The sequence below is a fragment of the Caenorhabditis remanei genome, chromosome V, assembly GCF_010183535.1.
Source record: "Caenorhabditis remanei strain PX506 chromosome V, whole genome shotgun sequence".
Classification (NCBI taxonomy): domain Eukaryota; kingdom Metazoa; phylum Nematoda; class Chromadorea; order Rhabditida; family Rhabditidae; genus Caenorhabditis; species Caenorhabditis remanei.
Window position 1 is genome coordinate 21679684 of NC_071332.1, and position 14318 is coordinate 21694001.

General features: G+C 40.6%; 2 protein-coding genes across 2 annotated transcripts; both read left to right on the forward strand.

The window, feature by feature from the left end:
- Positions 1-966: 966 nt before the first annotated feature.
- Positions 967-9795, forward strand: GCK72_021860 (uncharacterized protein; the record flags this gene model as incomplete). Its single annotated transcript, XM_053734541.1, has 8 exons — positions 967-1370; positions 2019-2112; positions 2689-2911; positions 3693-4606; positions 5522-5982; positions 7345-7748; positions 8681-8922; positions 9643-9795. 8 exons carry the CDS (start codon positions 967-969, stop codon positions 9793-9795), a joined length of 2895 nt encoding a protein of 964 aa, XP_053583454.1.
- Positions 9796-10002: 207 nt separating this feature from the next.
- Positions 10003-12025, forward strand: GCK72_021861 (uncharacterized protein; the record flags this gene model as incomplete). The annotated part of the gene is made up of 4 exons (XM_003105195.2): positions 10003-10149; positions 11168-11335; positions 11388-11912; positions 11957-12025. 4 exons carry the CDS (start codon positions 10003-10005, stop codon positions 12023-12025), a joined length of 909 nt encoding a protein of 302 aa, XP_003105243.2.
- Positions 12026-14318: the final 2293 nt, after the last annotated feature.

Genomic DNA, 14318 nt, shown 5'->3' on the forward strand with positions numbered 1-14318 from the left:
CACAGTTTCAGTCCAAGGTACACTGATTTCGCAGGTAAAAAACTTGGGAATCGCTGTATTTTCATCATCAACTCTGATCTTTTTTCTTGAAATGACAGAAGTTTGGTTCAAAAAATATCACTTTTTCATCAAATTTCTAACATTTAAACTATAAATGTCAGAATTGATGAAAAATTAGCGATTTTTAAGCTTTTTTGTCGCGTATTCAGTGTAATTTAAACTGAAACTCTGTGTCTCGAACCAGCTTCAAACGCTATTTTCTAGCTGAAAATCTGTGAAACACTCGATTTTTCTATGCAAATCCGGGTTTTAGCCTCAAATTCACTAGAAAGTGCGTAACTTGCTTAAAACTCAACATTATGATCTGAAAAATATACCAAAATAAAGATCTCAGCGAGTTCTATGCCTGTGACCTAGTACGGGTCGGATGTTAACATGCCGCGGGCCGGGAAAATGGCGAAAAAATGCAAAAATTGTCAAAAAAGTCTTTCTAGTGCCGTGATCCGGGCTAGATTTACTTTTTTGACAATTTCAGAGTTTTTTTTGGCATTTTCCCCTCCCGCGCTACATTAATGATTAGCCATCCTGCCCGTAGTAGATCACAGGCATAGAGATCGCCGAGATCTACATTTTGATATATTTTTCAGCTCATAATATTGAGATTTAAGAGAGTTACGGTTACGGGCGAAAATCCCCAAAATTTAACTTCTTTTCAGTCATTTTAACCCCAAAACGGTTGAAAATCGGAGAAAAATGGAAACTTTTGACTGAAAACTACCTAAATATTGTGATTTTTGTTCAAAAATCGAAAAAGAAGTTCAAAAATAGCTGAAATCGTGATTTTTACCCTCAAGCCCCCTAGAAAATGACTGAAATTTCAAGTTTTTCCCTCTCATTTTTCACCTTATTTTCGGATTTTTTTTCTATCAAAAACTCCGCCCATTTTCAGCCCTTCAACTCTCAAAAATGGCTACAACAATACCGGGTTCTCTCGTCAACAAGACCAAAAAATTCTTCATGGGAATGCCCGCCCCGACGGGTTACGTCCCTGGTGTCGGTCGTGGTGCCACCGGTTTCACGACTCGTTCTGACATCGGTCCCGCCCGTGATCCCACTGAACTCCCGGAGGCGGGGCCAGTCGGTCCGTCACCTCAAGGGGGCGGAGCTTCGTCGTCGGGACCGCCTCCAAAACGAGCACGGGATAATGACGACGGGGATGGGGAGGATCTGAACGAAGCGAATTATGATGAGTTCTCGGGTTATAGTGGATCATTGTTTGCCAAGGATCCGTACGATCAGGAGGATGAGGATGCGGATAGGATTTATAATGAAGTGGATGATCGGTTGGATGAGAGGCATAAGGATCGAAGGTAGGTTATTCAGAATCAGCGTGTTTCGAAGTGTCTGTGGACGAATTTTCAGAAAATTTGAATCAGGCTCCGCCCACTTTCAGATAGAGTAATTAAAAATGGACAAACTTTTGGTCATTCGCTGTCTAGGAGGTATCAAGAAGGAAAGGCTCCGCCCACTTTTAGATGAAAATCTAGATCCATTGATGATTTAGGCTCCGCCCCTTATTCCTGTGGTTTTTTTCTGAAAATTCTGAAATTTTGACTATCAGATTCAGCTCTGATTATCTCAATTTCTTACAATTCTTAGTTCCAAAAACTCCATTTTTCTCTATTTTTTACTGAAAAATTTGGTTTTCTGCTGGAAATTTGCTGAAACCATCAAAAAATCCAATGTTCAGCTAAAGAAATGATTTTTTTGTCGAAAAATGCGGTTTTTGAGCAAAAAAGTTGAATTTATCGCGAAAAAATGATGATTTTTGCATGAAAATCGATTAAAAATTGCTCAAAATTGAGTTTTTCAGCTGAAAATCCATATATTTGCTGAATTCTGAAAATGCCTCCTCCCTGAAAAAAGTAGGCGGAGCCTAATGCACAGTTTTTGACACTATTTGCTCAGCAATCATGTTCACGCTCTCTTTGTAAACCACTTTTCGCCCATTTTTTCAGAGAAAAAAAGTACAAGGAGCTGGTGGAGAAGTTTCACAAAGAACGACCCAAAATTCAACAGGGATTCTCCGATTTGAAGCGACAATTGGCGGAAGTAAGTGAAAAAATGCATTTTTAGACCGAAATGTTTAAATTCGGCGTTTTTTGAGTCATTTTGACCCCAAAATAGTTGAAAATTGGCTAAAAATCGTGATTTTCGTCCAAAAATGGCCAAAAAATAACGAAATTAACATGAAAATCGTGATTTTTAGTGTAGAAATGATGAAATTCATGCTAATTTTGTTATTTTTGGCTGTTTTTGGACGAAAATCTTCATTTTTAGGTAATTTTCAGTCAAAAGCCCTCATTTTTCTTCGATTTTCAACCATTTTTTGGCCATTTTGACGCCAAAATGTTTGAAAATTATCTAAAAATCGTGATTTTTGTCCAAAAACTGAAGAAAAAAGTTCAAAAATGGCCAAAAAATAACGAAATTAACATGAAAATCGTGATTTTTACGCTCAAGTTCCCCAAAAATGACGATTTCATGCTAATTTCGTTATTTTTTGACAATTTTTGAACTTTTTTCTTCGGTTTTTGGACGAAAATCACGATTTTTTCAACCATTTTTGGCCATTTTAACCCGAAAATTGTCCAAAATCAGCACTAAGCTCCGCCCACTTTTTTCCAGGTAACCGAAGATGAATGGCAAGCGATTCCAGAAGTGGGAGATATGCGAAACAAAGCGAAACGAAACGCCCGTGCTGAGAAGTTCACTCCGGTGCCAGATTCGATTATTGCAATGAATATGAATTATGGACAAATGACGAATTCAATTGATGTGAACAGTGGTCTCACAACTCCGTTCAGCAGTGGATTCATGTCCACGTTGGGTGGTGGGGCCGCAGCGAAAAGTTAGTGGAAAATTGAGAAAAATCACGGAAATCTAGTAGAAAACGCGCTGGAGGCGCCCCAGATAATCATAGATGCTTCAAAACGCGTCCCAGGCGCGCCAGAAATCCGCATTTTAGGCGTTTTTTATCGAAACTTAGGCTTCTCCATCCCAAAAATCTATTAGAAAACGCGCCTCCGACACCCCAGATAATCAGTGACGCTTCAAAACCCGTCACAGGCGCACCAGACTCCCCTAGTGTTTCAAATCGTAAAAATTGCGTCAAAACGCGCTTGATGCGCCACAGTTAATCACAGATGCATCAAAACGCGTCCCAGGCGCGCCATGAATCTAAAATTATGTTTTAGGGCAAAAATTAGGCTTCCCGAGCGTTTTTTATCATAAAAATTGCGTTAAAACGCGCCTCCGACACCCTTGCCACTTCAAAACGCGTCCTAAGCTCACCAGAAGTTCATAACTACGTTTTAGGCAAAAATTAGGCTTTCCGAACGATTCAAATCAGGAAAATTCCAATAAAAAGCGTTCGAGGCGCGCCAGACGTCCGCAACTATATTCTAGGCGATTTTGACCGAAAATTAGGTTTTCCGAACGTTTCTAATCATAATAATTGCGGAATAAAGCGCTTGAGGCACCCCAGACACTTCAAAACGCGTCACAGGTGCACCAGGCGTCCGCAACTTTATTTTAGGCGTTTTTGACGGAAATTGAGGCTTCCCGAGCGTTTCTAATCATAAAAATAGCGTCAAAGACACCCCAGACTCTCAAAATTTTAATTTTTGCAGATGGAATCATGACACCCGGCTGGAAGACAGGCGTCCAAACAGGCACCTCAACAGACTTGGATCTCGTGAAAATCGGTCAAGCACGTAACAAAATCATGGATATGCAATTGACACAAGTCTCTGACTCGGTCACCGGACAAACGGTCGTCGATCCAAAAGGATACTTGACTGATCTCCAATCAATCATCCCTCAAATGGGCGGAGACTTGCAGGATATCAAGAAAGCGAGAATGTTGCTGAAATCAGTGAGAGAAACGAATCCACGTCATCCACCGGCATGGGTTGCGTCGGCTGTGTTGGAAGAACAGGCTGGAAAACTACAGACGGCAAGGAATCTGATTATGGAGGGATGTGATAAAGTGAAGAATTCTGAAGAGTTGTGGATCCATGCGATTCGCCTTCATCCCGCTGACGTCGGCAAGACAATTGTGGCGAACGCGGTGAGAAGTTGTCCACAATCTGTTAGATTATGGTGTAAAGCGTCGGATTTGGAGCAAGATGTGAAGGATAAGAAGAAGGTGTTGAGGAAGGCGTTGGAGCAGATTCCCTCCTCTGTGAAGTTGTGGAAAGCGGCTGTGGAGTTGGAGGATCCAGAAGAGGCACGGATTCTGTTGACACGGGCGGTCGAGTGTTGCAGTTCTTCCACTGAGATGTGGCTGGCGTTGGCACGTCTAGAGACTTATGAAAACGCGAGAAAAGTGCTCAATAAGGCGCGTGTTCATATTCCAACGGATCGACATATTTGGTTTGCGGCCGCCCGTCTAGAGGAGACACGTGGACAGAAGGATATGGTCGAGAAGATTGTGTCGAAGGCGTTGAACTCGTTGAAGGCGAATCAAGTCGAGATTAATCGGGATCAGTGGTTGAAGGATGCGATTGATGCGGAGATGGCAAAGTGTCCAATTACTTGTCAGGTAATATTATAGAGATGACTGGCGTGACGTTGACGCGGTTTTTCTTATTTTTAGAGTGGAAAATGCGGTTGGCGTGACGTTGACGCGATTTTCAACCTTTTCTTCAGGAAAATGCGTCTGGCGTGACGGTGACGCGATTTTAGGCGATTTCGATGGATTTCAGACGATGTTTCGAGATTTTTGCATAGTTTTCACTTATCTGGTGTGACGTTGACGCGATTTTTCATATTTTTTAGCCCATTAAAGTTTGTCTGCAATCAATCGAAAATAGCTTTGAAAAACGCGTCAATGCCACGCCAGTTACAAGAAAAATATGCAAAAATCTCGAAACATTGCATGAAATCAATCGAAAATAACGGAAAATCGCGTCAACGTCTCGCCAGACGCATTTTTCTAGAGGCTGGCGTGACGTTGACGCGATTTTCAACCTTTTCTCCAGGAAAATTCGTTTGGCGTGACGTTGACGCGATTTTATGCCATTTTCGATTGGTTCTCGAAATTTTTGCATAATTTTCACCTGTTTTCAGTCCATTTTGCTCCAAATTTCAGATTTGTCAGTTTTCAGCTGTCTCTACATAATTTCAGTGAAATTTGATAGTTTTTATCTATTGTTTTGTCATAAATGGTAGATTTCGACCTTCACAATGCGAAAATCGCGTCAAAAGCACGCCAGGCATTTCAGAACTTTTTGAATTGGCTTTAAAACCACTCAGAAATAAGCGCCAAAGGCGCCCCAGTTTTCGATACCCATTTCATTTTTTTTGCTCAAAATGCGAAAAACGCGTCAAAAACACGCCAGACTTTTCAGAACCTATCGGAATGGCTCCGATTTCTCATATAATTTACCATTTTTTCTATAGAAAGAAGCGTCAAAGGCGCGCCAGTCTTCCCATATAATTTTCCTTTTTTTTGCAGTCAATCATCCAAAACGTGATAAGTCTGGGCGTTGAAGACGAGGACAAACGAACGACATGGCTGCTAGACGCAGAGAATTTCGAGAAGGAGAATGCATTTATCTGCGTCCGCGCAGTCTACGCAGCCGCTATCAAAGAGTTCTCTCGGAAGAAGAGTGTGTGGGATGCGGCGATCAATTTCGAGAGAGAACACGGATCACTCGACGATCATGAGGCGATTCTGTTGAAAGCGTGCGAAACTGTTCCAGAAGTTGAGAACTATTGGTTGATGTTGGCCAAATTGAGATTTGTGAACAAGAGGATTAAAGAGGCGAGAGATACGTTGAGACTCGCATTTGAGACACAAGGACATCAGTCGGAGAAGACGTTGTTGGCTGCGGCGAAGATTGAGATTGAGACGGATGAATTCGAGAGAGCAAGAGAGTTGTTCAATAAGGCCAGGGAGCATGCACCCTCGGCTAGGTAAGGAGATCTCCTAGGAGAGAAAAATGGGGAAAAATAGAGAAAACAAATCCAGCAAATTTGAACTGTTTTCACCCAAAATCCATCGAAATCCGTCATTTTGGCATTAACGCCTGAAATTTCGCGTCGACACACAGGCAGAAATAGTTTTCGGTGCGTATTTGTCCGCAAAATCACCAAAATTTGGATTTTGCGGAAAAAACAGACACACAGATAGACATATTGCAAACTTCAGAAGCGCTGGGGCGCGCCTTCGTCGCACAGTCTCCCCCGCTTCCGGTAAAGCAAGGTGCGGTGTTGCGCGTTTCGCGTGTTTTTGTTTGCGCACTTGCCGATTTTTGTTGACACATTTCGCAATTTCGGCGCGAATTCAAATTTTAGACCCCATTTTTTTGGCTTGAAATGCAGTTTTTTGGGAATTTAAAGTTTCTGTGACAATTTTTCCAAAAACAATTCCCGAACTTTTTAAGTTAGTGTTTTTCGAGTCTATTAAGCACAAAAAGTTGAATTTTTATTCAGCGTAGGAGGAGTTCTATACTTTTAAAGTTTCATGAATTTCACTGTGAAAACGGCCGTATCTTTTTATTTACTCCACCAAAATTAAAGTTTTTACACTTTTTGAACGTCTCTCAGTCTAAGGAATGTCTTTCTAACAAAAACAATCCGTGAAATGTAACACAACAAAAGATCGAAAAAGGCTAAAATTTTCGAAAAATCGTCCGAATTCGCGCCAGCTACTTGATTGACGCGTCTTTTTCTGGCATTGCTTGGCGTATTGGAAGCTTGGGAGCCTGTGCGTCGTGACTGTCTGTCTGTCTGTTTTGTTTGTCCCGGTTTTTATGAAATGTTGGTTTTTTTTTCAAGCGAAATGACTTCAAAACGGATAATTGACGTACAGACATTCGTCACTGCTGTCTAGAGCTTCCAGCTGTCTAAACGCGTCGAAGGCGCAAAACTATTGCTCTAGTCGAATGTCCATGAAAAAAACACTCAAAAATCATGAAAATTAGCGAAAAATGTGTAAAAATTCTGTAAAATCGATTATTTTACTCAAAAATCCGAATTTTCGAGTTTTCCAGCTTAGAAAATCTACATTTTCAGCCATTTTTAATGCATTTCCACTCATTTTTTGCTTTAACATTGCTCAATTTCAGCCAATGGGACTTTTTCCACTCAAAATCCATCAAAATCTGCCATTTTGACACGAAAAACTGCAAATTCATCGAATTTGCAGTGTTTCAAAATTGCATTGAATTTATTATTTTGTCATCAAAAGTCCAAATTTTCCAGATTCCTGGTTAAAAAATCAGTTTTTAGCAATCAAAATCTACGTTTTCAGTCATTTATTCCTTCTTTTTTCAGAGTATGGATGAAAAACGCTCATTTCGAATGGTGTCTTGGCAACCTGGAAGAGGCGAAACGTCTCTGCGAGGAATGCATCGAAAAGTACGACGACTTCTACAAGATATATCTCGTTTTGGGACAAGTACTCGAAGAAATGAGAGATGTCGACGGAGCACGAATGGCATACACTCGGGGAATACGTAAATGTCATGGAGTGATTCCTCTATGGATTCTATTAGTTCGGTTGGAAGAGTCGGCTGGACAGATTGTCAAAGCTCGTGTCGATTTGGAGAAGGCGAGATTGAGAAATCCGAAGAATGAGGACTTGTGGCTGGAATCTGTGCGATTCGAACAGAGAGTTGGGTGTCCAGAGATGGCAAAAGAGAGAATGTCGAGAGCTCTGCAAGAGTGTGAAGGAAGTGGTAAGAAAAGGGATCCAGATGTCTTTTAGAAGGCTGAAAATCGAATTTTCAGCTAAAAAACCCGTTTTGCTCCATTTTTCTATATCTTTTTCTATTTATGAGTATTTTCTGATAACCTGAAAAGCTAGAATAAGGAAGTGCTCCAGAAGTCTTTTAGAAGGTGTCAACGACGTCGGGAGGAGGTTCTGACGCTCTTCGGGAGTTAAAAATCAATTTCCTTCTAAAAAAAACGCTCCAATTTCTACTATTTTCACCCCAAAAATCCACTTTAGTGGTAAGGAAGTGCTCCAGAAGGCTAAAAATACAATTTTTTATTAAAAAATTCTCCAATTACTACAATTTTCAGCCTAGAAACCCCTCTTTTCCACTAATTTGCTCCATTTTTCTATACCTTTTTTCTATTTATAAGCGTGTTCTGATAGCTCGAAAACCTAGAATCTTCCATAAGAATCTGCTTTGAAATCCACATTTTCTCTCAATTTCCAACCCAAAACTCCCAAATTTCAGTCATTTTCAGCCTAAAACCACCAATTTCCGTTTTAAAACCTCTTTTTCTATTTATAACTGAATTTTTAGCTCTTCAAAAACCTAGAATCTTCCATAAGAACGTCTAAAAATGGAAATTTATATTTATGTGTACACTTCCCTTCCTGAACATTTTCACACAACATAATAGACCCCACTCGAAAAGATTCTGACGCTCCTCGGTGCAAAAAATCGAATTTCCTGCTGAAAAACCGTCCAGTTTCTATAATTTTCATCCTAAAAACCCCCAATTTCAGTCATTTTCAGCCTAAACACCCCCAATTTCCACCTTAATCTCTTCCATAAGAACGTCTGGAAATGTATATATGTATACACTTCCTCTCTATACATTTTCCCCACCTTCCTACAACATAATAGACCGCCGAAACATTCTCATATAATTGCAGGTAAGCTGTGGGCCGAAGCAATCTGGATGGAGGGACCCCATGGAAGACGTGCCAAATCGATTGACGCTTTGAAGAAGTGTGAACACAATCCACATGTTCTCATCGCAGCCGCCCGTCTATTCTGGAGTGAGAGAAAGATCAAGAAAGCGAGAGATTGGTTTCAGAAGGCTGTCAATTTGGATACCGATAATGGCGATGGATTCGCCAATTTCTTGGCGTTCGAACAGATTCATGGAAAGGAGGTGAGTTTCACTCAAAATGGCTTTAAATAGCTGAAATTTGGCTGAAAATCACTTAAAATCGGCTCAAAACCACTCACATTTGGCTCAAAGTCACCTAAATTTAGTTCAAAATGGCTCAAAATCAAAAACCAGAGAATTACGTTTAAAATTAAAAAATCCACAAATTCTCTCTGAAAAATCGCGTCAAAGGTGCGCCAGACTCGTTTTTTTCAGACGAAAACTCTGATTTTCAATGTTTTCAGATATTTTCATTGAAAAAACCGAAAAATTTCATTTAAAATTCTCCAAATTCTCACTTCAAAATCGCGTCAAAGGTGCGCCAGACCTCACTTTTCAGACAGACAAAAATTCCGATTTTCAGACAAAAATCTTCAATTTTCTCACATCATTTTCATAAATTTTTTGCAATTTTTCATTGATTTTTAGACTTTTTGAGCCCCAAAATTGTCATTTTTGACCCAAAAACTTTCATTTTCGACAGGTTTTTATCACTTTTGAACTGAAATTTGCGCGATTTCTGACGATTTTAAGCCAAAAATCTGATTTCTGACTGAAAATTGATCACTTTTGTCGCTTTTTGGGTCAAAAATTGAAATTTTCGATCAATTTTGAGCTTAAAACTCAATTTTTTTTACCAAGACGTCAAAGGTGCGCCAGACTCATTTTTCAGACAGACAAAAATTCCGATTTTCAGTATAAAAAAGTGTTTTTTTTTTTCAGGAAGACCGAAAAGCCGTCATCAAGAAATGTGTCCAATCGGAGCCCCGCTACGGAGATTTGTGGCAGTCGATTGCCAAGAATCCGACGAATTGGCGAAAGACGACAGAGGAGATTCTGGCTCTGACGACTAACAAGATTAAGATTCCCACTTAATTTATTTGAATTTTTAACCTTTTTTCTGTTGTTTTCCGCTTTTTTCACACATTTTTTGATCTTTTTATGTAAAATTCTGGTAAAAATCGATGATTTTATCATATTTTTGCTATATTTTTGATATTTAAAGCGTTCTAAACGCGTTTCTAATTATTTTCAAAGCTATCTATAACCTATATCATCTCTAATTTTCAGCTTTTTTTCAGAATGGCTACTCAAGTAGTGAATGTCTACACGACTGCCTCATCGGCCGATAATCTGTCTCGACATGAGATGTTGATGTGGGTTAACGATTGTCTTCAGGCTCATTTCACGAAGATTGAGCAGTTGCATACGGGAGCCGGTTATTGTTTGGTGAGTTTTGGTGAGATATTAAGCAAAATGGATCAGTGAGGACATCCGGACACTCAGATGGACAGATAGACCGTTTTCGGTGCTCAAAAATGGCCAAAATAGTCAAATTCCGATGAAAAACAACAGAAATTGTCGATTTTTGAAATGGGGACATCTGGATATACAGACTGCCGAACTTCCGATGAAAAACGACAGAAATCGTCGGTTTCCATAAAATTGGTCATCCGGTCACACATATTCACAGACAGCTGAAAATTCGGACATCTGGATATACAGACAGTTGTTTCGGTCAAAATTTTAGCAAAAAAAGACAAAAATGTTTCATTAGAAAGACATCTGGATACCCGGATTCTTATACAGAGTAAAAACTCATCAAAATCCCTTGAATTCATAATTCTGGGACATCCGGAGTCTCGGACACACATAATTGGCTCGAAATTGAGCATAAACGACCGGAAGAGACAACCGGACGTACGGATGGATTTCGGACGCTCAGAAATGTGATTTAGCCCGAAAAATTTAAAGATTCCGATGAAAACGCACTTTTGGGCATCCGGACACACATATCCGACAGATGAAAAACCGGACATCTGGATATACAGACAGCTGTTTCAGTAACTAAAAATGACTGAAATGTGTCATTTTTGAGCGCTGTAGGGACATCTGGACATACAGAAAGACATCTGGATGACCGGATTCACAGACAGAAACAATTCTGGCTGGACATCTGGACATACAGACTCCCAAATTGTCGAAATTCCTTCAAAAATCTGTCAAAATAGGTTCGAAAATGACAAAAAGTCATTTTTTAGCGCTCTAGAAACATCTGGACATGCAGACAGACATCTGGATGTCCGGATTCACAGACAGACCAATTTTAGCAAAAAATGACGGAAAATTGTCATTTTTGAGCGATGTAGGGACATCTGGATGCCCAGATCCACAAACAGACAGTACAAACCCCCATAAAGAAGACATCCGGACTCCCGGACACACATAATTCCTTTCAAATTTGCAGTTCACCGACTTCCTCTTCCCGGATAGTCTCCAACTGAAAAAAGTGAAATGGAACAGTCGTCTCGAGTTGGATTGGCTCTCGAACTGGAAGCTCGTTCAGACGGCATGGAAGAATCTCGGTGTGGAGAAGGTGATTCCAGTGGATAAACTGATCAAAGGAAAGTTTCAGGTGAGTATACTCTGTAGCCACGCCCACTTTCAGCCCTATTAGTATCTTTCAGGACAACTTTGAGTTCTTGCAATGGTTCAAGAAACTCTTTGACGCCAACTACGACGGCCATGAGTACGATCCGCTGAGCGCCCGTAACGGAGAGGGTCTTCCAACTGAGAACGGACCGGCTGGCGCTGCAAAGACACCGGTCGCCTCCAGAATGCCGGCGAGAACCGTGCCACAGAAGCCGGTTACCACAATGAGAACACCGGCGGCTCCACGTCCTGCTCCAGCTGCTGCTGCGCCACGCCCAGCGCCAAAAGCCGCGGCTCCACCGGCCGCGAAACCCGCGTCGACCGCGGCGCCTGTGAGATCTGCGTCTACTGTCGCTGCGGCGCCCGGTGTGGATATGGCGACGTTCAACAAGTTGAAGGAGGAGTTGGAGGAGGTGACTCGCCAGTTGACAGAGTCGGATAACGTGATTGCGAGTCTCGAGAAGGAGAGAGACTTCTATTTTAGTAAACTACGAACGATTGAAGTCATTTGTCAAGATAATGAGTCGATTGGCAATGTGGAGGTGTCCCGGGTGCTGGAGGTAAGCCAGAAAAGTACGAAAATTAGAAAAAAATCGATTTTTAGGTACTCTACGAAACGGAAGAGGGATTCGCGCCGCCCGAGGATGAGGTCAACGGAGCTGAGGAGTTCTAAACGTTCTAAATCATCATTATACTAATTTTAAGACACTAATTGTTTATTAACGTTAATAATTAATAATTAACGCTTATTTCTTCCCTATTTGCCCCCAAATGACAACGCCAGTATTTAAAATTCAATTTTCTAAAAATTTTATTTTTGTCGCCGCTCTAATTTTCCACCTTTTCCTCTTGATTCCTCAAATTTGTGCACAATTTAACTCGATTTTATTATAAAATAACGCTTTCGCTGAAATAAATGAATATTTCTCTATGTTTTTCCATTTGAAATTCGAATTTAAATTCCAGAGTTTGCACCGCCTATCTCTTCTAGGACTACGGTAAACAAGTCCGCAAACACGTCGTACGCATGCATCATTCGGTGTACTGTCTACAGTACTCCCGGGCCTTGTGGAAAAATATTTTTATTCTTTCAAGCCTCTTCTCTATCAAATCGATTGATTTTCGATAGATTCCCCGCTGTAAAACTGCAGGACTTAAAGGAAGCGATGGAAGGTTCGTTTTTCACCGAGAAATGTCGGAATTTTAGGCCTAAAAATTCTATTTTTTGGGAAATTTCAGTAAAAGAATGATTCTAGACTGATTCAAGCGAAGTTTCTACGCTAAAAAGTCGATTTTATGCTTGAAATTTTGGAAAAATTGGCGCTAAATTTAGAAAACTGTGAAATTTTCGAAATTTCGGGCCTAAAAATTCGATTTTTTGGGGACTTCCTTCTAGAGTGATTCTCGACTGATTCAAGCGAAGTTTTGGCGCTGAAAACCCAATTTTCCGCTTGAAATTTCGGATTAATTGGCGGTGAAACTAGAAAACTGTGAAGTGTCCGAAGTTTCGGACCTAAAAATTCGATTTTTCGGAAAATTCAGTATTAGTCGAAAAAGTATGATTCTAGACAGATTCAAGCGAAGTTTAGGCGCTAAAACTCAATTTTCCAATAGAAATTCTGAAAATCCGAAAAAATCGGCGCTAAAACTCGTAAAAATATGGAAAAAATAGAGAAATTTTTCTCGAAATACGAATTTTTTACCAAGAAATGTGATTTTTAGTGTTTTCTCCAGTCGGAAGCCTACACTTTTCGAGCCAGGAAGCGCCAAAGACGCCCCAGTCACTTTTTTGTGAAAGTCTTTTGGAGCATTGTTTCAGCACTTTCAGCTCACTTTCAGCACTAGATTATCCCGATAACCAATGAAAATGGGCGTGGCCTAGAATAATTTATCTGAAATTTTCAAAACTATCTTCATCGGATCTCGGTAAGCGGAGCTAACTTTACATCGTTCAGTAGCTTATCTGCTTTCCATTCCCTTGTTCACCATTACTCCAAAACAGAGAAAAATTTTTTCGAGATTTTTTTTCAGTTTTTAACCCCAAAAGCGCCAAAGACGCCCCAGCCACTTGATTTTTCAGAATCTCTCGGATTTTTCAGTATTAGTTATTCCCTTGTTCACCATAACTCCATCCACTCTAAATAATATATACTGAATACGAGCTCCGATTCTCAATCCTAATGCTTCCTGATTACGAATAACTCCATCTTGCTCGTCTCCCCATCATCATCGAATTCCCATAAAACCCCCCACTACTTCTTACTACAACCAGCCATCTGTCACTTCTCCCCCACTTGGCACTCGGCCAAATCCGCCAGCCTCCTCCTTCTCCCTTCATCGCCTTCGCTCTTTCTGCCTCCTCGCCGTCTCCTCTCCCGAACAATATCGATTTTCCGCCAGAGAGACGGGGGTACACGAAATAGCACATGAAACGAGGAGAGTGCTGTGTCTCTGACCTAACTCTCTGCCCGTGTTGTGTTTGTGTCCATTCTATTTGCTATCCTCCCCATTCCAAACGCCGGGACGCCTACCAAACGTCTTTCTCTCTCTGTTCGTCGCGTTTTTTACGTTTTTTGTGATTGTTGGATGCTGGTCTTTGTTTCTCTGCGTCTCTTATATAGAGATTTATCAGTGATAACTATAGACGTTCCTGTTTTCTTGATTTTCCGTTGATTCTGGCCGCTAGAGCTCATTTATTTCGAATTCTCGATGGTTTTGTCCTTAGGACTATTTTTTTAGCTTCGATTCGACGTCTTAGGGTCCTTCTACCTGAAGAATTTCACAAATTTCGAATTCCGATTCTTATGTTAAGTTTGACCGATTTTCAGCTCCGTTTTCAACATCGAAACGTTATAGCTTGCCATTTAAGGTTATTTTCACTCCTGCAGTCATTATGGCTGCAAATTCTCATTAATTTTGAATTCCAAGGCATTGAGTGATGGTAGAATCGGTTTCTCTTTCGTTTG